Raw genomic sequence first — 25,853 nt, 5'->3', positions numbered from 1 at the left:
TATTCGACCTCCTCATCATCAAAATCGTTCAGATCTAAGTACCTCTTTCGTTTCACAAAAATCGGAGTAGCAAAAGGAGTCTAAAACCAGATCTCTTCTTCTTCTCATAACTTTCAGATTCGAGTTTCGCAGGCTAGATTTCTCAAGCTGGATACGAAGCACTTAGATGTGTTTCAGATTTAGAATTCGAGTTTCCGGTCAATGTTTAGCACTTAATGTGTTGAAAATGCTTTGTTAAATATCTGTTCTTTAAAACTGAGAGGATCATGAAGTTCTTCGTTAAATTATAGTTTTCAATCTGAATTAAGAAAAAGAAAAGAAAAGAAAAAAAGAAAAAAATGAGAAGGGAAGGGAAGAATGAAGAAGACGAAGGAAGGGTATATAATTTTGTCATTTGTTTTTTTTTTTTTTTTTTTTTTGGGTTGGTTATTAAAATCTCTAAATCAAAAAGGTTTGACATGCAAGTGATTTGAAATCGGTTTGAGTGATTTTAATTGGGTTTAGTTCGTAAACCGATTAAACCCAGATTTATGGGGAAATAGATGAAAACTATCGATTTGGAGAGATATAGATTCAAAAGTATTTTTTTAGGGACATCTAAATCGTGGTCATAGTTTGAGCTCTATCTGTTATGATGTCATACTTCTTGTGGGGAAATAGACCGTTTTCCCTATTTGGGACAAGGTTTTATGTTTTTTTTTTCACTAATTTAGTTTAGATGGTGACAAGATTTGTAAATACCGACCAAACATTGACAAAGCTCTAGGCTTTGTATCATAACAAGACAAAACTCAAAAAGATAAAAAGCAAATCTTTTAACAAGGATATATACTTAATAGCTTCTAATCTAAATCCACATCCAACTAGTTTACTGGAAAACTTTCTTCAGCATACTGTCAGCTTACATGCTCTTGAGCCTCTGCTTGCAAATACCAATTCCTCAATCACCTTAAGTCTGCGCGACAATTTGACCGAGTCAAGGTCGATAGTTGCGGTCAATAACCGTCTTGCGTTCTTCAGAATATACATAGCCATTTGTTTCTCTTCTTCTCTTCCTTCATAGTCTCTCCATTCAAAGGTTTTGATATTCAACAACAAACATTCGGGAACAAAACTCGGTTGAATCCAGCCACCTTTACGATCCACAGCCATCCAATGGTTCTACAATCAAATGTTGTCGAAAATAGGGATGCATTAGACATTAGATATATATAGACCTTAAGACCAAAAAACAAAACATGAGACTAGCTATAAACTTGGATATTTGCATTCTTTGGGTAGGGATGAAAGTTACCACCGCAAGCTTGAGAATTTGTAGTTTAGGGGATTGTTGGAGCACACACACAAACATATTCGACCAATTCTCTATGCACATACATAGCTCCAAACGCACAAGTTGAAAGAAAACGCTACCAGTAGGATACTGCGCCTGCAGAGGACACGATATATAGCAAAAGATTCAATATTTAAAGCTTGCAAGTGTTAGAGAACCACATCAAAGAATCAATTGAGAACAGCTTTACCTCAACATCTAAGCATAGAGAAAGGCGTCTGATAGAGTTAAGAGATTTCAGAACATTCTCATGGCGGCTCAAAGTTTGAAGATTGGCCTCGACAAGCTCTGGCATATTACCGATAATACTAACTTCACCACAGTAATCTAAAATGCTTAGGAGCTTTAAAGAATGGGAATGTATCACAAACAAATGATTATCAGGTCTGCATTCTAGTAACGAGTTCCTAACTGTCAAACTCCTAAGGGATGGTACATTGACAGTGAAAGTTGCTACATTATCATTGTTACAACTTTCTACATCCAAATCTTCGAGAACAGGACAACAGGAAATAATCCTACAAAAAAGTTCCTCATCTGAGTATTTCACAGATCGAAGGCGCAATGTCCTGAGGGATCGAAAGCTAAACCGAGAAGGAACTTCCAAAAGAACCACCCTGTGGAGTTCCAAGGTCTCAAGTGTTTCACATCTAAAGAAGCTACTCGGCAATCTAATAAGGCCATGATCATAGTTAAAACTTATCTTCAGATCACGCACGAAACGCTCCACGGCAATTCTAATCCATAAATCAACCTCCAAAGCAAGACGATCTGAAGCAACGTTGAGATGAAATGTTTCAAGAACAGGTGCCTTATGATATAGCAAAGTCCCATAAACAAAATGTGACAAATCTCTCTTTAGTTTCAGCATCCTTGTCCTCGTCTGAGTAATCTTCAAATATAAGTCTTGGCACCAATGTCCAAAGGGACTTCCATCGTTTAGACAACATGCTCATGGCCACGGCATCTTTTGTTTCGACTAATGACAGTATCTTGATGATTAAATCATCAGACAATTGACTTATCTTGTCCATATAATTATAAGCACAAAGAACTCCAAAAGCTATGTTTTTTCAACTTTTTACTTGTCAATTCCCAAAATCTCGAAATCAAAGACGAAAAGATGAAGAATTTTCGATCTGACTATAACTGGAAAAAACAAGAACACCAAAAGAATTGTGAATTTTCAAGATTGATTTCGAGATTAAACTAAAGGTCTACGAAACCAAAAAGAAGTAAAATCAAATCTGAGAATCGAGACATACCTAAGTGACGATTCCAGTTCAACTCTCACATCAGTTCGTCATTTGAGAATTGCGATAAACCCTAAAAATCCTGAGTTGGTTTTACCCTCAAATGTCTTTAAACGAAAGCGGCAAAACTTGGATCATTGGATCATCAAACCCATCAACTAGTGGGCTAATGGAAAATTTGAGACTTCTAATTAAAAACGGGAAAAATGTCAGTTTAATAGCCGAACTTTTTTTAAAATAGTCATTTTAACTTCGAACTCTGTAAATGGCCATTTTATACGTGAACAAAAAGTTGACCAGCCATTTGAACTAAGGAAATGTGTTGACCAGGCCAAAACGACACACCGTTAACTCTCGTTAACAGAACTGCTAACACCCGTTAACATCCGTTAAAGAGTCTCCGTCTGAGATGAAACGACGTCGTTTTACCCTAAACTAAACCCCCAAGTCGACGTCGTTTCGGGCTCTTCATCCTCCTCTTCAACTCTGACTTTCCTTCGTTTTCTTCTTCGACCTGGAGCACGAGTTTCAGCTTCATCTCCTACAACAGACTCTGAAACTACATTCGTTGGAGCTTCCTCTTCTCTACCACAAGACTCTGATACAACATTGGTTTGAGCTTGCATTCCATCTCCGATACCATCTTCTTCGCCTCGCGGTGGTGCTTCAACTCCATCTCTCATAGAACTCTCAGATTCGCCAAGCATTGGAGAGCCCATCCTCAAAATGACGCCTTTGTGTCTAACTATTGGCATTAGGGAAGACGAATTGAGAATTTGGGTTACGGGTTAGGTTTAGGGATTTGATCTCTCGATTTGGGGATAATTTTGATTTGGGGGTTTAGTTTAGGATAAAACGACGTCGTTTCATCTCAGACGGAGACTCGTTAACAGATGTTAACGGGTGTTAGCGGTTCTGTTAGCGAGTGTTAACGGGGTGTCGTTTTGGCATGGTCAACAAATTTCCTTAGTTCAAATGGCTGGTAAACTTTTTGTTCACGTATAAAATGACCATTTACATAGTTCGAAGTTAAAATGACCATTTTTTGAAAGTTCAGCTATTAAACGACATTTTTTCCAATTAAAAACCCCAACTTTTTCTGTTGTTGGTGTGTAAAGTTTCTATCTTTTTTAGTCTTTTACCAAAGATAGTGACAGATTTGTTAAAAACAAAAACAAAGCTCAAGGCTTTTCATCAAGAACCAGATTACCTTCCTAGTTCCAACTTTATTGGGTACAAGAGACAGAGCAATGATATAAGAAGCTATAAGCTATAACAAAATTATGATATAAATCCACATCAAAACTAGTTAATTGGACAGTTTAACACTTGGTAAGATTAATTTTCATCCCATTGTAAGCTCACATGCTCTTGAATCCCTTGACGCAATTTCCAATTCTTCAAACATACGATGTTTGCGCACCAACTTGACTGAGTCAGGGTAGATAGTTGCATTCACTAATCGTCTTGCGTTCTTCAAAATATACATTGCCACTTCTTTCTCTGCTTGTGTTCCTTTGTAGTCTCTCCACTCAAAAGTTTTGAGATGGACCAACAAACATTCAGGAACACGCTCGGGCTGGATCCAGCAAACTTTACGAACGATATGGTACTGGTTCTGCGATCAATACATTACACTGTTAAACCGGAAACCAAACATGATTGATATACTTGCACTCTTTGGACAGGGAAAAAAGTACCAGCTCAAGCTTGAGAACTTGTAGTTTAGGGGCATGCTGGAGCACACTCACAAGCATATTTGTCCAGTTATCTTCACAGGAACATAGCTCCAAACGCACAAGCTGGAATAAAACGGTACCAGTAGGATACTGAACCTGCATATTAAGCAAAGGAAACAATGTACTTTTTTTCAGAGTAGCTACTATTTTATCAAGTTCAGAACTTCCAATCGTGAATAAGATGTTGGATTTATTCGTTTAGAACAATATCGAAAATATGTTGAGATCAACAAATTACCTCTCCATCTAAGCATATATAAAGACACTTGACAAAGGTAAAAGATTCCAGAACCTTGGCACGACGGCACACATATTGAAGATTTGCCTCAACAAGTTTGGACATTTTACCTATCAGATTAGGGTCACCAAAGTAGTCCACAATGTTCAACTGCTTCAAACAATGGGAATGTATCACAAACACTTCATCAACACGCGGGAACTCTCGTAATGTATTCGCAATGGATAAACTTTGTAGGGAAGCCACATTAACAGTGAATGTCACCACATTGTCCTTTTCACAAGTTTCCACAGCCAAAAAGAACGGGGCAATTTGATATCACCCTAAAGAAACATTCTTCATCTGAGTACTTCACAGACAAAAGGCGTAACTTCTGAGGGATCGAAAGCTAAACCGAGAAGGAACTTCCAAAACAATCACCCTATTGAATTCCAAAGTCTCAATTGTTTCACATCTAAACAACCTACTTGGGAGCCTAACAGCGCCATGAGCATAATAAAAACTAATCTTCAGATCACGCACAAAACGATCAACTGCGATTCTAACCCATAAACCAATCTCCGAAGCGCTACATTCTGAAGCAATGTTGAGATGAAAACATTCTAGAACCGCTGCCTTATGTAACAGCAACGTCCCGGAAACAAACTGCGCCAAATTTCTGGGATGATGATTCTCATTAGTCTCTTCATCCTCATCATCCTCTGAGGAGTAATCATCAAAGACAAGTCTTGGCACCAATGTCCAAAGAGACATCCATCGTTTAGACACAACGCTCATGGCCACAACATCTTTGGTTGGGACTAATGACAAAATCTTGATGAGCAAATCATCTGATAATTGACTAATCTTGTCCATAACTCCAAAGCTTGCTTTTTTAGCGGAATCTCGAACTCAAAAGACGAAAAGATTAAGAATTTTCCACTAGAATTTAACCTGGAAACAACAAGAATATGAAATAATTGTGGAATTTCAAAAGGGTATCCTCAAATACGAAGAAGTAGAAGAGTTCACTCACAGTCACAGACTAAGGGGGTGTTATTGGTTTGTGATTTAAATAGACTTTTAGTGACTTTAAATGTTATGTAGAATCTGTTGTTATTCAATCAAGATTTTTTAAAAGTTTGTTAAAGTTTGGTGTTATTAGTTTAAGATTTGTAAAAAGTAATCTAAAATCTTCATAAATCTGGAGTTATTGGATCCATACTCTTATAAAGTCATTAAAAGTTTTGTGTTATTCAATTACAACAAAAGAATCTATGATTGTTAATGAATTAAATTATTATGTTATTGGTTTATGACTTTCTACACTTTTATTCACAAAACAAAGTCATGAAAAGTATCATCAAAATATAGAGATTGTTTGGGAAATTATGACATACTAATCAACAAGATTATATAAAATTCTCAAAAACTCTCTAAGAATAGTTTAAAATCTTTCATTTGTTTACTTTCTATGATTTTATTAAAGTCATCCAAATTCCATGTAAATTAGGAACCAATAACACCCCCTAAACCTAAATTGTGTAATTGGAGATTAAACCTAAATCCTCAAATTGATTTCTTTTTCTCCCATGTTTAATAAACCGAACCAGGAGCGAACCGGATATAGATCATTCCGCGCTAACCGGATATCAAACCCATTATTTTGTTTTTTTTTTCACTTTTTGGGTCAAAGATATTGTTATAAACCACATGTTGGATGGACTCCATAACCGTGGGCCTTATGCATATTCTAGAAGGCCCGTGTCCATGTCCTAGAAGGCCCATGCCCATGTTCTAGAAGATTCTCCTTTTAGGATCCATTTTATACTTAGTGGGCTTTTGGGCTTTAGGGTTTACTAACCCAATGAGGATTTGTCTCCTCTCATTATGTATATATATGTAACGAACTTCATTCATTAATACATTGAAAACAATAAGTTTACAACAGATATGTATTATGAAAAAAATACTTAAAAAATTTAATTACGAAATTTACTAAATAAAAACAACCAATCAAGAAACACAGTAATTTATGATGAACTCATTTGTATTTGAGAAATTTCATTATCTTTTGAAGAAAATTCAAAGGCTTACATATGGTAAAAATAAACAAAAGACAAAAAAAATTCAAACTTAAAAAGCAGAAAAATAGTGATTCATGCTTCTGAAGATTCCATATCATAGGACTTGATGAGCATTCCCATAGTATCGGTTAATGCACGGTGACTGTCACATATTCAGGTTTCTTATATGTTCGTTACTGAAAAACAGTATTAAACTAATTTGAGAAGGCGGGTTTATTTTGTTTATTACCGTCTTGAATCTAGGGACGTCTGGTGAAAGCTGAGGGTAGAATTTGTAGAACTTCATGTTTTGAAAGGCTTCCTTAGTTTCTTCACTCATTTCTTCTATCATTTTCAATCGAGTATCTCTTGCCTGTAAGAATAATACCGTATTTAGCAAACAGTATGTAGCTAAGCTTACATATAGTTTCTCAGTCGGGTTACATTTTTTTACCTTTCGTTTAGCTTTCATTACTGCTTGAGCACGCCCTATGACAAATTTCTGAGAAAAATGGTAATTAGAGAATAGTCAAGCGTTTTGAACTGACAATTTGTGTTATAGCTCAAACTTACATTGAATTCTCTCTTTTGTTCCGCGGATAATTCTCCCTCTTCAATCAGTCTATCAACAAAGTCCTGATATAGATGCACAAAAAGCCATCTCAACATCATCATACCAACAACATCAACATTTTACAATTTTTTTGGTTAAAGAAAAAGCCAAACACATACCTCAAGTTTTTCACAGCTGAAAGGTTTGAATTTTGACCAGTCAACACAATCGGTTTAACCATTAACCTCAATTATTCAGACTTTAACTGGCCATGAATCCATGACACATGCCACTGGATTAAATTCAAAATTATTTGTAAAATAATCTCCACAAACATTACTTGAATCTTTGTCTCATTAACAAACTTTTACATATACAAAAAAGCAAAACTCATTTAAGAGAAAAAAAGCTGTAATAGTAACCCTAAATAGTAAATAGTGTACAAATTCTATAAAAAAGAAATTTTCTTGTGAAGCTTCTTCTAAATTGGATTCATGACAACGTCTCCTTCTAACATCCGCAACACCTTCCATTGAGAAGACACAGATGATCCAGAGATAAAAGAAAAAGTTAACATTCGAAAAATTCGATTATAAGTTTTTAACTTGCAAGTGTTTTTAAAAGAGCTATAGGCAGCAAACCTGAGACATTCGTGGCCTCGAGTTAGGGTCACGGCGAATGCAGAGGTAAGCACATAGCGCCATACAATAAACTTCTTGCTCACAGTAGCAATTCATTAGACGCGGATCAAGAAGTTCGTTAATGGCTTGTTTCTGCAACAATGGTCTTGCCTGCAGAAAAGTACAAGAATGTTTCTTCTTTGTAAGCAAAGCATTCAGAGCTTTAAAGACTAAAACTTTGAAATACAGTTGTTTTTGGTTTTACCCATTCGGTGAGACATTGTTGACCTTTAGGACGTTTTATGTCCATAGCTTTTCTTCCTGTGATAAGCTCAACTAAGACTACCCCAAAAGAGTAAACATCTGCTTTCTCTGTAATCTGTCCACTTTGTGCGTATTCAGGTGCCAAGTACCTGTAGTAAAACAGGAAACATCTTAGTTATTGTGTGTACAAGTAAATCAAGAAGAAGAATAACTCAAGACCATGGCATAAGATTACCCGAAAGTTCCAATCACTCGAGTTTCCACTCCTTTATCTCCTTCTGGTTGCCATCTCGCTAGCCCGAAATCTCCAACCTAGAATGTTAAAACGTTTCAAGCTTAGCACAAACCTGAAAGACACAGAGAGAGCTTGAGAAAAGTTTTATCATTCTTTTTACCAAAGGCTCAAAATCATGAGTGAGAAGAATATTGTTAGGACGCATATCCCTATGCACGATGCAACCGACTCTGCATTCTTCATGAAGGTATCTCAACCCACGAGCTGCTCCTACCGCAATCTTTTGTCGTGCTGACCATCCCAATGGCTCTCTCCCCATACCTATGAAACTTTTATATTAGTAACAAATTTTCAGAATAAAAACAAGAATGTTCTTTTTTGTATACCAAAAGTAGAAACTTTACCATAAAGATGAGAATGCAAGGATCCATTACAGATATACTCGTAAACGAGTAATCTTTTCCCATCCTCCACGCATAGTCCAATGAGCATTACAACATTCCGATGTTGTGCACAGCTCAAGACTTCAACTTCAGAGCAGAATTCTCGGTCACCTTGTGTACTAGCAATCTTATATTGTTTGACAGCAATAATTTGACCATCTGGTAAAGTTCCTAGGTGAACTGAACCAAACCCACCTTCAGCCAAGAAACTCCCTTTCGAAAAACCTTTTGTTGCGGTCTCCAATTCGCCGTAAGTGAACCATCTTGGAGGGTTTCCAAATTTAGGTGCCTTGTGTTGACATATGGTACATAGTGGAGGAGGTCCAGGAGCTGGCTTTCTGGATAAAGAAACAACTTCTCTCACGCTTTTGTTTAAGCATGTATCAGAATTACGGATTTCCTTTCCTGGTTCAGGTTCTCTCTTCGATAAAGCGAGCCTAAGAACCGCAAATCTTGATTTCCTCGGAGTTTCGGTATGAGCTTTCAATAAATCCCCACTAGGACTCAGAATATCAGCTGTTGTCACAGGATGAGAAGATGAAGAGGCCATTGATAAAGGACTCCACTTTTCACCATCAGAGTCAGAATCAGATTCAAAGAAACTCTTGTTTCCATCATTAACCCACAAATTTTCTTCCTTGAGACCCTCAAAGACTCGAGAAGCTAAAAACGGTGAGGCTCCAGCATCAGAGCTAGATATTGATGAAGTCCCAATATCAGTATGTGAAGAAACTTCTTGGTCTGGACTGCTAGCCGGAGTCACAAACGGTTCCCTCAGCTTTTTTCCAGTTCTTGAGCTTCTCCAAGACTCTACAGACTTTGAGGCTAACCTTGATAAAGCTTCTGGATGCTCTGTATCTGCATTTTTCACCAAATTGAGACGAAGAACCTTTGGCTGTGACTTCTTGATTACAACAAGATTGCACTCCAATTGCTCAATACAGCATTTTTTCTCATACTTCAGTCCCCTGTTTAAGAATTATCAAAAGGTCAAGAATCATCACTAAAAAGCAAACTCTCAAAAGCTGTTTCGAAAACTAAGCATTTGCAACACACATAAATGTAGTGTTACCTGTCTAAAATCACCCAGTTTGAGTTGGATTTCTTGGCTTCAGCAGCAATAACTCCATCAGGTGAAGCAAAAACAATTTTGATTCTGACATTTATCTACATTGTTTAAGCAAATGACAACTCTTTATGATCTCATTAACCAACAAAGATGTTTCTTTAAAAATCTACATGAATAAAAGTGAGTTTCTCTACCTTCTCTGCATCATAAACATTGTGTAACTGAAACATCATCTGAGAACAAGACTCATGAATATCATCTTTCCTATCTGAATTCGTTCCAGCAAGAAATCTTCCATAACCTGAAGCACAGTCACTGGTAAACCTCGAAAACCCCCAAATCTTTTTACCTGAAAAAAACCAAGACAAAAAGATTAAATCTTTACACGTTCTTCTCCTTAAAAATCAGACAAAACCAGTGCAGAGCTAATTGATTGTCTACAGAACTAAGAAGAACAGTCCAAGATCTCAAGTTCAGCACCAAAAGAGACAAAATTTATCACCACTCAACACAAAGAAGTTGCTAAAACAATTGACAAAGAAGGGAAGAGAAAAAGATGATTTACTTGTGTAATTAGAAGGAACAACAACAAGAAGCCTAATTCGATCTCCAGGTTGAACAACATGAGTTAAAGTCCATAAAAGAGCTGCTTTTGGGATCTCCTTTGAAGCTCTAACAGCAACCATTACTTTCTTCCCCACTACAACACCTCTCTCTTTAAAACCCTTCTGCTTCATTCTCTAAGATTAAGAAAATCACAAACACAGAAATTGAAAGAACTTCTTCTTCAACTCTTGCTTACATACACTTTTAACACTTCACTCAATCTAAACCCATTTTCTGAAATGAGAAAAGTGGAAGTATCACGCAATCCAAGATGCTTTCTCAAGTGACCCCAGAAGCTAAAAGAAATATTAAAAAAAAAAAGTTGAGAAATTTACGCGTGTGTGAGTGTGTGTGAGATTCAATGTCTCTGAAACTATTTTTTTATCTGAGAGACACAAGAACAGATGCACAAAACACAACAGCACAAGGACCTATAGTGTACTGTACTCTCTCTCTCTCTTAATAACCAATCCCTAGATCTCTCTTTCTTGCTGAGAAATTTCAAAGCTTTGGTTAGGTTTTGAAGACTTTATGCTCCACGAAAATGGTGTGAGCATTGCTTTGCTGTAGAAAACAAGAAAAACTTGCTCATACTTTGTAAAGTGGGGCCAAAAAGCTGATGAAGTAAGTCAGGTGTTGGATTTTCAACTAAAATCAGAGGAATTTGGTAGAAGATAAAAGCTAAGGTCCAAACAATTAAAATAAGAAGTATTTTGGATTTGTAGCTCTGCTTGAAGGAAGAGACAATGGTGTGTTATTATTATTATATGATTGGTGTTTCTTTCTTTCTTCTTCTTCTTTCTCTATTTGTCTCTGTATTTTTTTGTATTTTAAATAAATTCCAAGAATAATAAAAGAATAAAGAAATATTCACAAAGTACTCTGCTTTATTCTAAAGAGAGCAAAAAGAAACCAAGAGAGTTGTGTCAAAGGATGATACTTAATTCCTTATCACACTTTTTTTTTTTGTTGATTTGATTTTTTAGAATTTATTAATGAAAAAATAAGACCGTTTTCTTTCTTCATGGACAAGTTATGGCCAACTTTCTTCTTTTATGAGGACAAAAGAACCATTATAGAATCGGTTCTCATAATTCATTCAAAAAAAAAGAAGAAGAAGAAAAAAATTAGAATGATATAATTAAGGAGTTGAACGTTGCACTTGCATGCTTTTCATGTTGCTTTTTATTTATTTCAGTGGAGAAAGTGAAAAAACAAAAGTTGAGTAAAGATGATTTGTACTTTATTAAAGCATATGAAAGGTGCTTCCAATAAATCAAAGTCTAGTGATGCGATCGAATATATCTTATGTTATCTTTCAAAATTAATCAATTTTAAGATCTTCTGATTTAGTAAATATATTCTGTTACTAAAGTGAAAAAGTTTGAAAACAACATTTTGGATTTAATGGCAGCATGAAACTACACTAGTCAGTTTTTGTCTTTTGAGTTTAAGCTCACAATTCGAGCTCTTTTAGAGTTTTTATATTAGTCTCAAATGTTATCAGCGTGTTAATTTTTAAGTTTTACTCTTTTCGGATTCCGATACCTGTCCTTCGATTATAGGGATGTATAGGTGAGCCGCTTGTCGACCTTCCGTAGAAACACATGGCTTATAGCTTCAACGTGGTTAGCATCCTTAGGGCAAGCCATCGAAGCTAGTAAATCTGATGAGTGATGAGTTAAGAAAATGATCACATTGTACTGTTTTGGTTGTGTGCGCACATATCGCATCCCATTACTAATTAGCTTTTCGTGAGATGTTGTGGGACATTAGTTGTCCCTATAATATTGATTCGAGAACTTCCAAAGAGAGATTTGACGTGGATCGTCGATCACACAAAAATTTCTTGTACATTCGACACCATGTGTCACAACCCGGTTGGTAAAATACCCGATAAACAAGATTTACCTCCAACAACATAAATTAAATTTGTTTTGTTATAAAACATGGCAAATACTAATTTTATAAGTATGTGTCTCTTGATAATACTTTTTTTTTTTAAAAGTGTATTTACGCATATTTTATTCTCAAATATTTGTGATTAACAAAGGATAGACAAGATTGGTTGAAAATGAATAATAACATGACAAATTTTGGTTTCTCATCAATAACTATTAATTTTTGGTGATAACATTTGCCAAATCGAGTAAAAGTGTAATAAAAATCCCAAAGAAAGAAGAAAATTTGACCAATTAAAAAGTTAAGTATTCACATTAAGAATGTAGATTCCCTTTGCTAATTACGGTTCTCAACATTATTGACTAATGTAAATAAAAAATCCCAACGGTAACTAATCCATAAACCGTACAGAAGAAGCTTCACCGTTCCAACGGTAACTTAAAAAACTTTCCCCATCTGACATAATAAAACAAAAATGGTCTCCTTTTGGATGGATCATTACATATAAACATCCATTTTTGGAGGGGAGAGATATACACTTTTCTTCATCTTTATCGGTTGTGTCTTTAAATTAACGAGCACTGAGAAAGAAAGAACAAGTCCACTTTAATTTAACGGTCACACTATATCATCGGTTTTATCGAAATGGAATTCGGCGACGGCGGTTCATTCGCCGTCGTCCCCACTGTCTTCAAGAGAGAAAACTATAAGCGGACTAAACACGACGCCGTTTTCTCAAAGTGGCAGGTCCTCTCTCTCTCTCTCTCTCTTTCTCCATTTGTCTATTTGAGATCGGGTTTTTGCTCGATCTTGTGTTTTCTCTGAAACCCATTTCGGGATTCTCAGATTTTCAGTTGTATCGAGAAATCTGATCTTCAATCTCCTGGAATTCGGTCTAAAGATCCCATTTTTAGAATCTATGAGATAAACTTAAGATTTGTAGAATTGGGAGAAGAAGTCTTCATTTTCTCTGGATATCTGTTAGGATTGGTCATTAGCTCTTACATCTATCTAATTAGCCTAATTCTGTTTCATTCATTACATTGCTACTTGCAGTAGTTGGTTTGATCTTTGTCTTATCTCTATGTGCTCTGATTGTGTAAAGTTTGATGCTACACTCATACTTGCATACACAGGTGTTGATAGGATCAAACGATTGGGAGGATTTCCAAACTGGGAAAGATGGTGTTGGTAGATACAGAGTCCACAACTTACCCCGCAAATCTTGCCCTGGTCTGTATGAGCTTGGTGTAGCGGTCATCGGTCAAGACCAAGGTCGAAAGCTTGAATCTGATGATGTTCTTGCTGCATATCTAGGACAAGCTGAAAGTGTTAGGTCTAGACTTCAGCGTTATGGAAGATCTGGTGCTCATTTGCGGAATGTTAACAACCTTAACGACTGTGAAACCATTGAGTCTCCAGTTAAGAAGGCTGTTACCGGTGGTTTATTTGAGGACATATTCTCGAAACAAGGCTCCATTTTATATAGATGGGCTCCGGTAAGTAAATATGTCTTCTTATCTTCTCTATTCGTCTGCTAAGTAAACAAGTTTGATATAACTCATGTGATTGTTTCATTGCTTTAATGTGATTTTTATCAGATGAGATCCAAGAGAGAAGCTGAGGCAACAGAAGGAATGCTTTTGAGCACATTTGACTATGCTTGGAACAAAGGAAGTAACGGGGAGCGACGGCAGCTTGATTTACTCAAGAAGCTCGGTGATCGCGAGTTTATGAGCAAGAGAAAGTCCGGTATATCGCGAGTGTTGTTTCCTTTTCTTCGGAACCAAGTTGGTATCAGAATCAAAGGAGAGAAGCATCTGCTTAAAGAAGAGAGGAAGCTAAGTTGTGATGTTGATGAAGAGAAGAGTAATAACTTCTTCACTTCAATACTCAAACTCACCAGGTCAAGACCTCAACCGGTTTCAGACAGATTTGAAGAGGTTGATGGTTCTTCTTCTGATTCTGTTTGTGGAGTCTTACTTGAAAATGGAGGTTGTTGCAATAGAAGTCCTGTCAAAGGAAGAAAGAGATGCATAGATCACAAAGGGCAGAGAGTTTGCCGTGTTTCACCCGAGAAACAGACACCTCCACAACCCGAGATTTTCACCGGACAAGATCATCACACTCACAAAGACTCTGATGTTATGTGTGGAGTGATCTTGCCTGACATGGAGCCTTGCAATAAGAGACCTGTTCCTGGAAGAAAACGATGTGAGGATCATAGAGGCATGAGGATCAATGCTTTTCTCTTTCTTCTTAACCAGACAGATCGTGAGAAAACCGTGAGAGACGAGATATCTAATCCCGAATCGCATACGGAGTCAAGCGAACAAGAAGCTTCGACTCGCTTCTGTGAAGCTACAACAAAGAATGGGTTACCTTGCACAAGAAGTTCTCCTAAAGGAAGCAAAAGGTGTTGGCAACATAAAGAGAAAACTTCCTGCAAACAATCGCCGGAAAATGTTCAGCCAGGAGCTGAAAAACTCGTAGCCTGTGGAGTTAAGTTATGTAATGGATTGATCTGTGAAAGATCTCCAGTCAAAGGTCGTAAGAGGTGTGAAGAGCACAAGGGAATGAGAATCATCACTTAACCTGATTGATTTCGGTATTAGTTTTCTGAATTGATCTTCTGTACCGGATTAAGCAAAATTTAATTTTTATTAATTTAAAAACAGATTAAACATTTCTTAAAAAAACAGTTCATCTATTAATTGGATTGTTTCTTTTCTATGCAAATAATAAAAAGTGGTTTGTGTTCCACGTTTCCCTTTGTGTTAGTGTTTCCAAGTTTATAGGAGTTGTGACACTCCATCTCCTTGTTTCCCTTATAAAAAGGAGATTGAATTTGTCTGAAGAAAAATGTTCTTGTGTTGCTCATTTCCTAAGGCTCCAATTGTGATTGCATCACATTCTTTCTTCATTAAGTTTTCCACAATACGTTTGCTCTGTTTTCTTTTGTTTGACAATGTCGTTTGGTCTATTATCGAAGATGGCTACGTTAAAGACTAACCATATACGACACACAATCAGTGGCATGCAAAAAATCACAACCATTATGCCAGTGATAAGTCAAGTGTTGAACAATAGGTTGATCGGAAGAGAATTCAGTTCCGTCGCCGTCGTCCCCACTATGTTCAAGAGAGAAGACTACAAGAGGACTATATACGACGCCATTTTCTCCGATTGGAAGGTCCCCCCTCTCTCTCTCTTACTCTTATTACAGTGCTACAGTCTTATGTCTAATACGCATTATGAAATTAAGCTGACCTTTTTCTAAGCCAATTCCTCCAAGTCACTGATTGTGTGTTGTTTGCTCCTAAACTTACACAGATTCTTACAAGGCCCAATGATTGGAACGACTTCAAGAATGGAAAAGAAGGTGTCCGTAGATACAGACATGAGGACTTACCCCCTATATATCGTACGGGTCTATATGAGCTAGGCGTAGCAGTCATCGGTCAAGACGACCTAGGCCAAAAGTTTGATCCTGATAATGTTGTTCCTACATATCTAGGACAAAGTGTAGACATGAAATCAAGACTCCAGGATTATGGAAGATGCGGTGGTCATTTGCCCGCAAGTTTATTCGAAGACCTATCCTCGAAAGAATTCTGCATTTTATTTAGATATGCTATGGTTATTATGTTTTCTTATCTTCTTCTTTTATTTTTATTTTTCAGCAAAGTATATAACTTTGATCCTAACTTATATGATTGTTTCTCTGCTTTACTGTGATGAATCAGATGAGATCTAAATGGGAAGCTGCTGCAATAGAAGGGATGATTTTGAGTACAATTGATTATCCGTGGAACTGTTGAGATTGATCTCTCCAATTGAATCTGCAAAGAAGAATACAAGCATCAATGATAAAGGTTTGGTTCCTTTTCTTCTAGACCAAGTTGTTACCAGAATCAAAGAAGAGAAGAGCAACTATAATTTCCTCATTTCAATACTTAAAAACTGATGAGACCATTTGGTTAACCAGAGTAAACCTACACTGATTAGGTCAAAGATATGGCTTTTTTCTAATGAAATTGTATCCCACTCATCCACGTTTCAAATTTCTAGTGTTGGTAGTTAATTTGTATAGTTTCTGTTTGTGTGTTGTTAAACCGAAATTGTTTGTACCAAACTACAAGTTTGGTTTTAATATTGGTTTAGCGAAGCAGTCTTTCTGTTTCGGTTTATTAATTTAAAACCTGTGACGTGTTCTCATAAGACCTGTCGGCAGAATCGACACCGTCGATTATCTCAAAGATGAATCTAATCCAACGGTTATTAATAAAGCATAAAACTGACGGCTAAGATTTGTTTTCTAAAAATCACGTTAATCACACACCACGTGGACTATCATTATCTCTAATCTATAGTTTTAAAAATGGGAATTTCCACACGATTAAATTAAAAAGCCTCAAAGATTGGAAAATTTATAGGTAGGAGGAGATAGAAATCGGAATCTTATCGCCGTCGTTAAGATGCCACCGGCCGGGGAACTCCGACATCAATCTCCATCGAAGGATAAACAATCTTCCGATACTCAATCCACCGAAGCAGCAGCGGCGGCAGCAGCAGCGATATCTGCGGCAGCTGCAGATGCGGAAGCTGCCGGTTTATGGACACAGATCAAAGCGGAAGCTCGCCGTGACGCTGAGGCGGAGCCGGCGTTAGCTAGCTATCTTTATTCGACGATTCTTTCTCATTCGTCTCTTGAACGATCTATCTCGTTTCATTTAGGAAACAAGCTTTGTTCCTCGACGCTTTTATCCACACTTTTATACGATCTGTTCTTAAACACTTTTTCCTCCGATCCTTCTCTGCGTAACGCCACCGTCGCAGATCTACGCGCTGCTCGTGTTCGTGATCCTGCTTGTATCTCGTTCTCTCATTGCCTCCTCAATTACAAAGGCTTCTTAGCTATTCAGGTGAAATCTCCTTCAATTTGATTTTGATTCCACCATCTGATGAATCCATGATTCTATATATTGATGATTTGATTCATGGAATTTTGTTGTTAATTTGATTCTTCAATTATGTGAATTTGCATCATTTGATTTTGTTTTCGAGATTTTGATTTGTGAATATTGTTTTTGGTTAATCATGTGAATGTTGTTACATCGTGATTTTGTTTTTGTTTTCAGTAGTTAATTTGGTTTTGTTGAATTTGAATCAGGCGCATCGTGTTTCACACAAGCTATGGACACAATCACGGAAGCCATTAGCTTTAGCTCTGCACTCAAGAATCTCCGATGTATTCGCGGTGGATATTCATCCAGCGGCGAAGATCGGAAAAGGGATACTTCTCGACCACGCAACCGGAGTTGTTATCGGAGAAACAGCTGTGATTGGGAACAATGTTTCAATCCTCCACCATGTGACACTCGGTGGAACAGGTAAAGCTTGTGGAGATAGACATCCGAAGATCGGTGATGGTTGTTTGATTGGAGCTGGAGCGACTATACTTGGAAATGTGAAGATTGGAGCTGGAGCTAAAGTAGGTGCTGGTTCTGTTGTGTTGATTGATGTGCCTTGTCGAGCTACCGCGGTTGGGAATCCGGCGAGACTCGTTGGAGGAAAAGAGAAACCAACGATTCATGATGAGGAATGTCCTGGAGAATCGATGGATCATACTTCATTCATTTCGGAATGGTCAGATTACATCATATAAAGTTATTATTATTATCATTGTTTCTGTGTCTTTGAAAGTGAAAACCTTTTGACTATGCTCTTCTTGTAGAGAGCTGTGTTTTTGTTGTACTATTTACTACAATTTACAAAACATCTTAGGATGATCAAAGCAATACAAGAAATAGCCTTAATTTGATTTCAATCATTAGTTATCAAAGAGTTTTACACCTCTTCTACTTCGGACTTGGGTTTTCGGATTTTGGCTTGGATTTACACTTGTCTGCATCCATTTAAAGGGCTGGGCAAAGATAGAAGGAGCATTGGACTTGTTCAGACTAACCGAAGCATTCTTCACCTTTACCCATCCGCTACTATCCTTATGTGTATCTTATACGGTATAAGTTATACCGGTATATAGCTTACGGCTTCTGCGTAGAAGGATTGGTCTCTATTTCCATTTACAATTCAATTAAGATTTTCGCTCTGCTGTCTTAAGTTGAAGATAAATCTCAGACTAAAAAGTCTGATTATCCAAATAGTTTAGGATCAAGACTCTTATAAATATCAATATTCAGCAAGAATCAGATTCTTATTAGGTGAAGTCTGTGCTTGTAAGACCAATTAGTGAATCCAACTAAAAAACTCTCAATTCTTGAAGAGAACCAAAAAATGCAAAATGAATTTATTACTTGTGCATCTGCAGAGTTCATCACCAAACAATTATTACAATGTCACAACAACAGAACATTTTACATGTATAAAAAATGAAATAATAAACAACATTTCGTGGCTTCTTAACAAGAGAACTGTCGTGTCGGCTGACTACAAAAGAATGTGTTATATAAGGATGGCTTGAATTTCTCCTCCTCTTCTTCTTCTTCTTCTCAAATCTCCCTAGTGATTGTTCTATATCTACAATAGCCCTAAGATTTCTCCTCAGCAAAATTAGAACCAATGAATAAGTAGTGCGCACCCACTCTTAAGCCGCCGAAATTCGGGTTTTGATCGGCTTAAGCTTTAATCCCATGCTTTCAGGAGAGAGAAGCTCAGGTGAAATACAAGAAGGGCTCAGAGGACTTCTAGGGCTCTCTGTGAAGAGAGATGGTCTATATAATCCGTAACCCATCAAGAAATATTCCATTGGGATCAACATTGCATGTGGTTGCTCCTCTGTTACCATTGAACCACAAGCCTGAACCTGAAAATATCTCAAGGAAACATCGATTAGTTACCGAGAAAACCAAAGATGTTTTGGTATGTAAAGCTGAGAATTTGTTTTCTCAAACCTCAACCAAAGCACAGTATCCTCTATCCAAAGTTGCTGCCATGTGAACAGCTTCTGAGTAGAAGGGAGATTGATCTCCGATGAAGATAAGTGTCCTGCATTTTAGTTTTTTCAATCCACTTGAGATGTCAGGTCTCCTGCAAGAGCAAATGTTTGGTTTACAAAGTTAAGAAAGCCAATATTTGACACCATGAATGACTGCTGCTTAGATAAAAAGATTTAAAGGTGTTAGTTGTGTTACCGATCAATGGCGTCAAGAAACCGCATAACGTTTACGCTTTGCCTCTCATCAAGTAGCTGAGACAATTACCAAAAGTGCAAGGTGTCAATCACTGATACATAAAATTCTATCTATTGATGAAACAGAAAAAACGAGAGTTAAACACTGACTCTTCTGCAAGCTTGTGCTATATCTGACTCTGGAATCTCAACGTTACCACGGACTTCCTGTAGCAAGAAGTTGCAACCGGTTTAAATAAGAGAAGTCTGGAAATGCAACAAGTGTAGAGAGAAATGGTAACTGCAGTGAACACACCTTACTAAAATATCTCTGAAGCAAAAATTCCTTTACCACTCCACACATTCCATAGTAATATAACAAGTTTGAGATAACCTTGTTGTAAAACCATTCAGACCAAGACGGCGCCTTGCATAACGGTGAGACAAGAATCAAACCGAGAACCCGTTCTCTATGTTTCATCTGAAAAGTTTTAAAACATAGAACAGATAATAAACACAATATTCGTCTGAAGCAATGGACAGTGAAAAGAGAAAAATAAACAGGAACATACCGCAAATAAGGTGAGGATATAAGCACCTGCAGTCACTCCCATACACATCACAACACCAAGGCTGAACAAAAGCTTATACATTGTTAGTGCCAACATTTTCAATTACAGAACAATTGAGAACTTCAATAAGCCAGAGATAAGGGATTCAATCATTACCCGAAAAAGTTGAGAACTTCAAGGATCTGATCTGCCAAGTTTTCAGCAGAAGGGGCTGAGTCATTAGGACAAATCGGAGCAGCTCCTAACTGCAAAAACTCTTCGTGAAAATGCAAGAAACCAGAGAAATCATGTGAGTAATCACGCCAAGCAAACTACACGGCAAGTTAAAAAGAGAAACTAAAATATGGACCTCATGCCCAGGTGGACTGATATGATAAATGCAGAAGTTATGAAGCAGCAATGAAGCTGCTTCAGGGCAGAAGAATAATCCTTGGAAGCATGACATATCTGAACAAGAAACAACAAAAACATTAATAAATTTAGCCACTACATTAGTGTCTATAGAGATTGTTTAGACTTACGGTTTAAGGCCAAATCAGGATAAGTAATCAATGCTGGCTTTTCCCGATCTCCATAGACAATGACAGACACAACACCACTAGCAGTTTTAACACGATGCTCCTGAACACAAGAAACAACCAAGTTTTAACAAAAGTAACGGATCCTGAAACCAACAGAAAAAAAAACTATACTTTTAACCATATTATTTGTCTACTCCATATTCTTAAAACATGTGTTTGTTTTATCTTCAGTAAACAATTAATCTAGTTTCTTTTTTGTAATTGTATACTAAATATAGTAACATGACAACTGACTTTAGGTGGAAAAGAAATGTACATATTTACACAAACAATAAGAAACACAAATGAGAAAAATCTCTGTTAAAGCTTTTCCATGTGCAGCTTTACCACTTTTAAGGGCAAAAAAACAAAATCAAAACTTCATCATCAACAACCCAAAGGAAAGGCCTAATTCTAATCATTGTGGTTTTTATTTATAAAAAGAGAATGACAGTGTAAAAATGATGAGCTAATATGAGTCTTAATGAGATAATAAAGAAGCATATAGTCTTAATAAACAAAAGGTTAAAGGTAGACAAAAACAGCTGGATTTTTATTTTATTTTTATTTTATAAAATAGAAAAATCAAAAGGCAATAAGACAAAGAATAAGGAATACAAAATAAGAAGAAGAAGATATCTTTTGAATAGAGAAGAAGAAGAAGAAGATCCCAAGAATAATCCCATCTGGAAAGAATCATAATAAAGAAGTTTCACAAATCCACAAGCAAAGAATTTTCCAAGAACAAGAAAGAAAAGAAAAAAGTTCTCAAATGTGTGAAATAGGCAATCATTTGATTCAAATAAAAAGATGAGATTTTTAACAACAACAATTGAATCTAACAATGCCCACATGTCTGTTCTTCCCCAAATCCACAAAGAGATTAGATTTAAGCAAGATTAAGATAAACCCAGAAACATAAAAATCAAAGCTTTATTCGGATCCGATTTCAAGAAAGTTAAAGAATGAAACCTTGCCACCAAGATAGATTGTTCCAACGTCGACGGAAACGGCGCCGTAAGAGTCCGTCATTGGCAACAAAAGCTCTTCCGCTTCCGCCGTCGCCGTCGTCGTTGTCGGTTTATTACCGCTGGATTAACAAAAGCTTCTTCTTCTTCTTCTTCTCCCAACCTCTAGATTGTTTTTTGGCTTTTCTTTAGCTTATATACAAAGCGATTCCTTTCTCTCTCCTCTCTCTTAAGACCTCTCTGGAAAAAGAAACGATTTTTTGTTTTTCCTTTTTTTTTTTTTTTCTTCTTCGTTTTAGTCTCTCTCTAAATTTTGCGGTGATTTCTCCATAGACGCCGGTAGTCGTAACATGACACGCGAACGGTCAAAAACTTAAAATAAGGAAACATTTTATTTGGATTTTATATCGAGAGAAATTTATTTTTGACAAATATTAACCAGCTCGAATCTCACTGTTTCAATAACAGTAACTAAATTGGAAATAGTTGACAAAAAAAAAAAAAAAATTCGAATTTTGAAAATATTTTATGTGGACAATTAAGGGAGGTAGGGAAATTTGGTTAGCAAAAAAATAAACATAAAATTTATAGACCGATTAGATTTTATTATTTTAAAAATAAAACAAGATTGAAACCAAAATTTTTTGAAATAAACTATTACATATAAAATATGATATCATTTGCATTTTTATATTTTATTTAAATCCGTAATATAGACTAAATTGCAACAAACCAAATTACAAATAATTTTCATATATTTCAAACTTTTACAAAAATATATTGAACACTTTGAATTGGATTTTTTGTTTTTTTGGTAGAAATGGATTAATCTTAAAATAGACCTATTTGAAAGCAAGCCTAATTTTCACAATCGATTTTGTTGAATAATTTGGCCGAAAACTAGACTTCCATAATGGGGAAGAATAACTAAAATCGGTTCTTTATCCTCTCTCAAAGTCAACTAGATATACGAAGAATAACTAACTATGGGGTAACTACATGTTCTTAAAGTTATGGATCCTTTGAGAAAAATTGGACAATTTGGGCCAAAAGAGTGTGAACATAATAAAAAATACAAATGGGGCGTTCCGAGAATCGAACTCGGGACCTCTCGCACCCAAAGCGAGAATCATACCACTAGACCAAACGCCCTCATTTGCTAATTCTTAAATAAAAACATAACTAACCAATTATAATAAGCTGAATTTAGTCTTATTTTATGGGCCGCTAACGGGCCTTGCTAAGTCACGTGTGGATCATGTGGTGTGTATTTTATTTCTCCATCTGCTATTGCTCTCAAAGCCAACATAAAGAGAGCCCCAAGCTTTTACTGACTCTCTGTGTGTATCGCTCTCTCCGCATTTCCATTAACCCTCCAATTTTCCCGCCTTTGTCTCACTCTCTTCCCGCCTTCACTCGCCGGAGACTCCATGGTTCAGAAGCAGCAAGCCGCCGCCGGTCCGGTTACCGAGCCTAAGAAGCGTCGTCGTGTCGGATTTTCTCCCGCTGGTGAGTCATTTCTCTTCTTGTTTGTCTTTCTGTACTCGCGATTACCACTTTCGCAGCTCCGATTTCGCATTTCTCTCTAATCCGGTGATTTCTCTTTCGATCAGATACTGGTGTCGAGGCTAACGAGTGCATCAAAATTTACCTCGGTGCGTATTTGATTTAAATCATTTGAGGTTGATTTTGGGGATATAGTTTCGTACGGAATTAGGGTTACGTTTCCTGCTTTCGACTTTTTTGCTGAAATTAGTTGTTCTTACTTCGATTTTTATAGTTTTTGACTTTTCCGGCGAACTTTGTTGCTATCGAAAGGTAGGTTTCACTTATTGAACGTGTAGAGAAGATCTGTATACTGTGGTTTCGATGAGTCATAAAAGTATTCTCTGTGTAAATTTCTTAGGTTGATGTGACATAATTTTGTTGTCTGTTTTCGTGATGTGTGATGTTCTAGTTTCGAGCAAAGAGGAAGTTGATTCTCCTGATATTTCCTGCGTGAAGCCAGTTGACTTGAATGATTTCTTTGATGGAGATGGCAAGATTTATGGTTACCAAGGTTTGAAGGTAATGTGGCCTTACCATGAGATTATTTTGCTCTTTCTTTTAAATCTCTGGTTTCCCATTGTTTTGGTTCTGTTCTGACATTATCTTACCATCAATTTCATTTGTTTCAGATAAATGTATGGATCAATAGCATCTCATTACATTCATATGCTGATATCACATACCAGAGCACAACCAACGTAAGTGTTGATTTTATTTGCTATTTGTTGGATTATTTTTTATATGGCTTTTAAAGAGACTAATCATGGGGCATCATCTTCCTGTGACCTTCTGTTATGTGTGTAAAGGGAGACAAAGGCATCACGGACCTCAAATCTGCTTTACAGGTACCAATCAACTTCGATGTCCTATCTTATCTGAGACACATGCTTTTTTTGTTCTCCTATTATTATTATTCTGATTGTCTGATTCATTCCACTTAGAACATATTTGCTGAGACCATTGTTGACAACAAGGATGAATTTCTGCAAACCTTTTCGACACAGAGTGATTTTATCAGGTGCATACCTTCTGGATGCTTTCATACCATCTCGAACTTGTTCCCAAATTATTTAAGATAGATTTCTCTTTATAGTCTCTGAGTATAATGTTGAATTTTGTCATTGATTGTTCTAGAAATATGGTCTCGAATGGAGAGGTAATGCGTTCTGGAGCGACAGATGGAAGCAGCAATAATGCTGAAGTGGTTCCTTCAGATCTCCAGGTAGTTCTTACTTAATATGATTCATGTACCCTATAGTCTTTTAATAAGTTTGAGCAAATTAGTTTGAGATGCTTTCATCAGCTGCGAAGCTGCAAATTTCTGAAGAAAGAACTTATAATGGTTGATTATCCTCAGGTTATACGGATGGAAATTGGTTCTCCAAATGCTGGACTCCTCTATAGCCGATTGGTACCCCTTGTTCTTCTTTTTGTCGATGGTAATCACCCACCCACCCTTGCTATTTTTAAGTCATCTTCAGTTTTTTTATTTCTTTTGTTAGTACTAACGAGATGCCGGTTCATTATTTTGATCAGGCAGCAACCCGATTGATGTCACTGATCCTGACTGGCATTTATATCTCTTAATCCAAAAGAAAGAGGAAAAAGAAGATCCTTTGTATCGAATTGTGGGATTTACTGCAATTTATAAATTCTATCGTTATCCTGATAGGCTACGGATGCGACTCAGCCAGGTATAAAATATATTCCTCAAAGATCTCAATCCTTCTTGCAATCTTTTCGATCTGACTGTTTATGCTGATTCTTTGTTTTGATTTCAGATCTTGGTCTTACCATCCTTCCAAGGAAAAGGACTCGGAAGCTATCTTATGGAGGTAGTAAACAACGTGGCCATAACAGAAGACGTTTACGATTTGACAGTTGAAGAGCCATCTGAAAAGTTCCAACACATCCGCACTTGCATAGACATAAACCGCTTGCGCAGTTTCGATCCAATCAAACCAGACATTGATTCAGCTGTTCAGACTCTCACAAAAGGAAAGCTATCAAAGAAAGCTCAGATACCTCGATTCACCCCGCCTTTGAACGCCATCGAGAAAGTCCGCGAATCTCTGAAGATCAACAAGAAACAGTTCCTCAAATGCTGGGAGATTTTGATATATCTTGCTCTTGATCCTATCGACAAGTACATGGAAGATTACACATCAGTCATCACGAACCATGTGAGAACCGACATTCTGGGAAAAGATATAGAAACTCCAAAGAAACAAGTCGTTGATGTTCCAAGCTCATTCGAGCCTGAAGCATCGTTTGTGGTTTTCAAGTCTGTAAATAGAGAAGAAGCTAATACCAATGTTCAAGTTGATGAAAACAAACCGGATCAAGAGCAGCAGCTGAAGCAACTGGTTGAGGAAAGGATTCGTGAGATCAAGTTGGTTGCTGAGAAAGTCTCTAAGAGTTGTCTAGAGGTAAAAATCTAATTGGAATCAAAACTTTGTGAGAGTTTTTTTCTTATCAGAAGCTTTTTGTTGAATGATCAAACCAGAAATCTCAAAACTATGTGATCACTAAAAAGATCAAACCGTTTGTATTCGTTTTGTAGCACTATGTTATGTACGTTGACTCTTTGAGTAAACGAATGTAGTTTGGTTTAGTTGTTTCTTCCGGTTATGATGTTATTGGCACCATTTACATCGATGTCCATAAATTGGAATATTCCGATCGGGTTTAAGCTGAAACCGGAAATAAAACTGGTGCTGGTCGAACCATATATACCGGACAAACCGGGATAGATACTTGTCAAAGGCAAAAA

The 25,853-nt window shown here is 36.8% G+C and overlaps 10 protein-coding genes and 1 non-coding gene across 13 annotated transcripts; 4 read left to right on the top strand and 7 right to left on the bottom strand.

Annotated features, from left to right (window-relative positions):
- Positions 1-719: 719 nt before the first annotated feature.
- On the bottom strand, positions 720-2,777 carry LOC110227470 (F-box/FBD/LRR-repeat protein At5g56420-like). 2 transcript variants are annotated; one of them, XR_002331168.1, is made up of 4 exons: positions 2,599-2,777; positions 1,524-1,621; positions 1,295-1,429; positions 720-1,161 (listed from the first exon to the last, which is right to left on the bottom strand). XR_002331168.1 is itself a non-coding variant. In XM_021021654.1 (4 exons), exons 2-4 carry the CDS (start codon positions 2,202-2,204, stop codon positions 886-888), a joined length of 1,092 nt encoding a protein of 363 aa, XP_020877313.1. In that variant the 5' UTR covers positions 2,205-2,482; positions 2,599-2,777; the 3' UTR covers positions 720-885. The 2 variants fall into 2 exon arrangements, 1 of the variants encoding a protein (XP_020877313.1); XM_021021654.1 differs by having other exon boundaries at positions 1,524-2,482.
- Positions 2,778-3,792: 1,015 nt separating this feature from the next.
- LOC110224927 (F-box/FBD/LRR-repeat protein At5g56420-like) lies at positions 3,793-4,686 on the bottom strand. Its single transcript, XM_021012760.1, has 3 exons — positions 4,564-4,686; positions 4,287-4,421; positions 3,793-4,204 (listed from the first exon to the last, which is right to left on the bottom strand). Exons 1-3 carry the CDS (start codon positions 4,666-4,668, stop codon positions 3,932-3,934), a joined length of 513 nt encoding a protein of 170 aa, XP_020868419.1. The 5' UTR covers positions 4,669-4,686; the 3' UTR covers positions 3,793-3,931.
- Positions 4,687-4,914: 228 nt separating this feature from the next.
- Positions 4,915-5,418, bottom strand: LOC110225797 (F-box/FBD/LRR-repeat protein At5g56420-like). Its single transcript, XM_021015799.1, has one exon. It carries the CDS (start codon positions 5,416-5,418, stop codon positions 4,915-4,917), a length of 504 nt encoding a protein of 167 aa, XP_020871458.1.
- A 1,149-nt stretch (positions 5,419-6,567) lies between these two features.
- LOC9300555 lies at positions 6,568-7,330 on the bottom strand. 2 transcript variants are annotated; one of them, XM_021013010.1, is made up of 4 exons: positions 7,182-7,330; positions 7,063-7,110; positions 6,859-6,981; positions 6,568-6,771 (listed from the first exon to the last, which is right to left on the bottom strand). In XM_021013010.1, exons 1-4 carry the CDS (start codon positions 7,281-7,283, stop codon positions 6,724-6,726), a joined length of 321 nt encoding a protein of 106 aa, XP_020868669.1. In that variant the 5' UTR covers positions 7,284-7,330; the 3' UTR covers positions 6,568-6,723. The 2 variants fall into 2 exon arrangements, with proteins under 2 accessions (XP_020868669.1, XP_020868661.1); XM_021013002.1 differs by having other exon boundaries at positions 6,568-6,981.
- A 71-nt stretch (positions 7,331-7,401) lies between these two features.
- LOC9302242 (inactive protein kinase SELMODRAFT_444075) lies at positions 7,402-11,180 on the bottom strand. The gene is made up of 9 exons (XM_021012992.1): positions 10,358-11,180; positions 9,987-10,141; positions 9,796-9,890; positions 8,685-9,691; positions 8,441-8,601; positions 8,281-8,357; positions 8,047-8,194; positions 7,803-7,952; positions 7,402-7,687 (listed from the first exon to the last, which is right to left on the bottom strand). Exons 1-9 carry the CDS (start codon positions 10,527-10,529, stop codon positions 7,643-7,645), a joined length of 2,010 nt encoding a protein of 669 aa, XP_020868651.1. The 5' UTR covers positions 10,530-11,180; the 3' UTR covers positions 7,402-7,642.
- Positions 11,181-12,776: 1,596 nt separating this feature from the next.
- On the top strand, positions 12,777-15,014 carry LOC9302241 (protein EFFECTOR OF TRANSCRIPTION 2). The gene is made up of 3 exons (XM_002866121.2): positions 12,777-13,047; positions 13,437-13,799; positions 13,902-15,014. Exons 1-3 carry the CDS (start codon positions 12,946-12,948, stop codon positions 14,892-14,894), a joined length of 1,458 nt encoding a protein of 485 aa, XP_002866167.1. The 5' UTR covers positions 12,777-12,945; the 3' UTR covers positions 14,895-15,014.
- A 176-nt stretch (positions 15,015-15,190) lies between these two features.
- Positions 15,191-16,121, top strand: LOC9302240 (protein EFFECTOR OF TRANSCRIPTION 3). Its single transcript, XM_002866120.2, has 3 exons — positions 15,191-15,493; positions 15,634-15,939; positions 16,047-16,121. The coding sequence occupies exons 1-3, from the start codon at positions 15,269-15,271 to the stop codon at positions 16,119-16,121; spliced, it is 606 nt and encodes a 201-aa protein (XP_002866166.1). The 5' UTR covers positions 15,191-15,268.
- A 513-nt stretch (positions 16,122-16,634) lies between these two features.
- On the top strand, positions 16,635-18,130 carry LOC9300554 (serine acetyltransferase 5). Its single transcript, XM_021033079.1, has 2 exons — positions 16,635-17,225; positions 17,474-18,130. The coding sequence occupies exons 1-2, from the start codon at positions 16,779-16,781 to the stop codon at positions 17,966-17,968; spliced, it is 942 nt and encodes a 313-aa protein (XP_020888738.1). The 5' UTR covers positions 16,635-16,778; the 3' UTR covers positions 17,969-18,130.
- Positions 18,131-18,595: 465 nt separating this feature from the next.
- Positions 18,596-21,925, bottom strand: LOC9302239 (pollen-specific protein SF21). The gene is made up of 10 exons (XM_021033069.1): positions 21,537-21,925; positions 20,526-20,625; positions 20,354-20,451; positions 20,161-20,249; positions 20,005-20,065; positions 19,749-19,913; positions 19,604-19,660; positions 19,455-19,510; positions 19,215-19,350; positions 18,596-19,126 (listed from the first exon to the last, which is right to left on the bottom strand). The coding sequence occupies exons 1-10, from the start codon at positions 21,594-21,596 to the stop codon at positions 18,908-18,910; spliced, it is 1,041 nt and encodes a 346-aa protein (XP_020888728.1). The 5' UTR covers positions 21,597-21,925; the 3' UTR covers positions 18,596-18,907.
- A 687-nt stretch (positions 21,926-22,612) lies between these two features.
- Positions 22,613-22,684, bottom strand: TRNAP-UGG. Its single transcript has one exon. It is a non-coding gene; the product is annotated as a tRNA-Pro (tRNA).
- A 117-nt stretch (positions 22,685-22,801) lies between these two features.
- On the top strand, positions 22,802-25,700 carry LOC9302238 (histone acetyltransferase type B catalytic subunit). Its single transcript, XM_021029795.1, has 10 exons — positions 22,802-23,041; positions 23,146-23,187; positions 23,490-23,599; positions 23,710-23,778; positions 23,887-23,925; positions 24,022-24,098; positions 24,215-24,302; positions 24,438-24,519; positions 24,617-24,774; positions 24,862-25,700. Exons 1-10 carry the CDS (start codon positions 22,963-22,965, stop codon positions 25,519-25,521), a joined length of 1,404 nt encoding a protein of 467 aa, XP_020885454.1. The 5' UTR covers positions 22,802-22,962; the 3' UTR covers positions 25,522-25,700.
- The last annotated feature ends 153 nt before the right edge of the window (positions 25,701-25,853 follow it).

The sequence above is a fragment of the Arabidopsis lyrata genome (assembly GCF_000004255.2).
Source record: "Arabidopsis lyrata subsp. lyrata unplaced genomic scaffold ARALYscaffold_8, whole genome shotgun sequence".
Taxonomy (NCBI): Eukaryota; Viridiplantae; Streptophyta; class Magnoliopsida; order Brassicales; family Brassicaceae; genus Arabidopsis; species Arabidopsis lyrata.
This window is presented reverse-complemented; position numbering and strand designations above follow the sequence as displayed.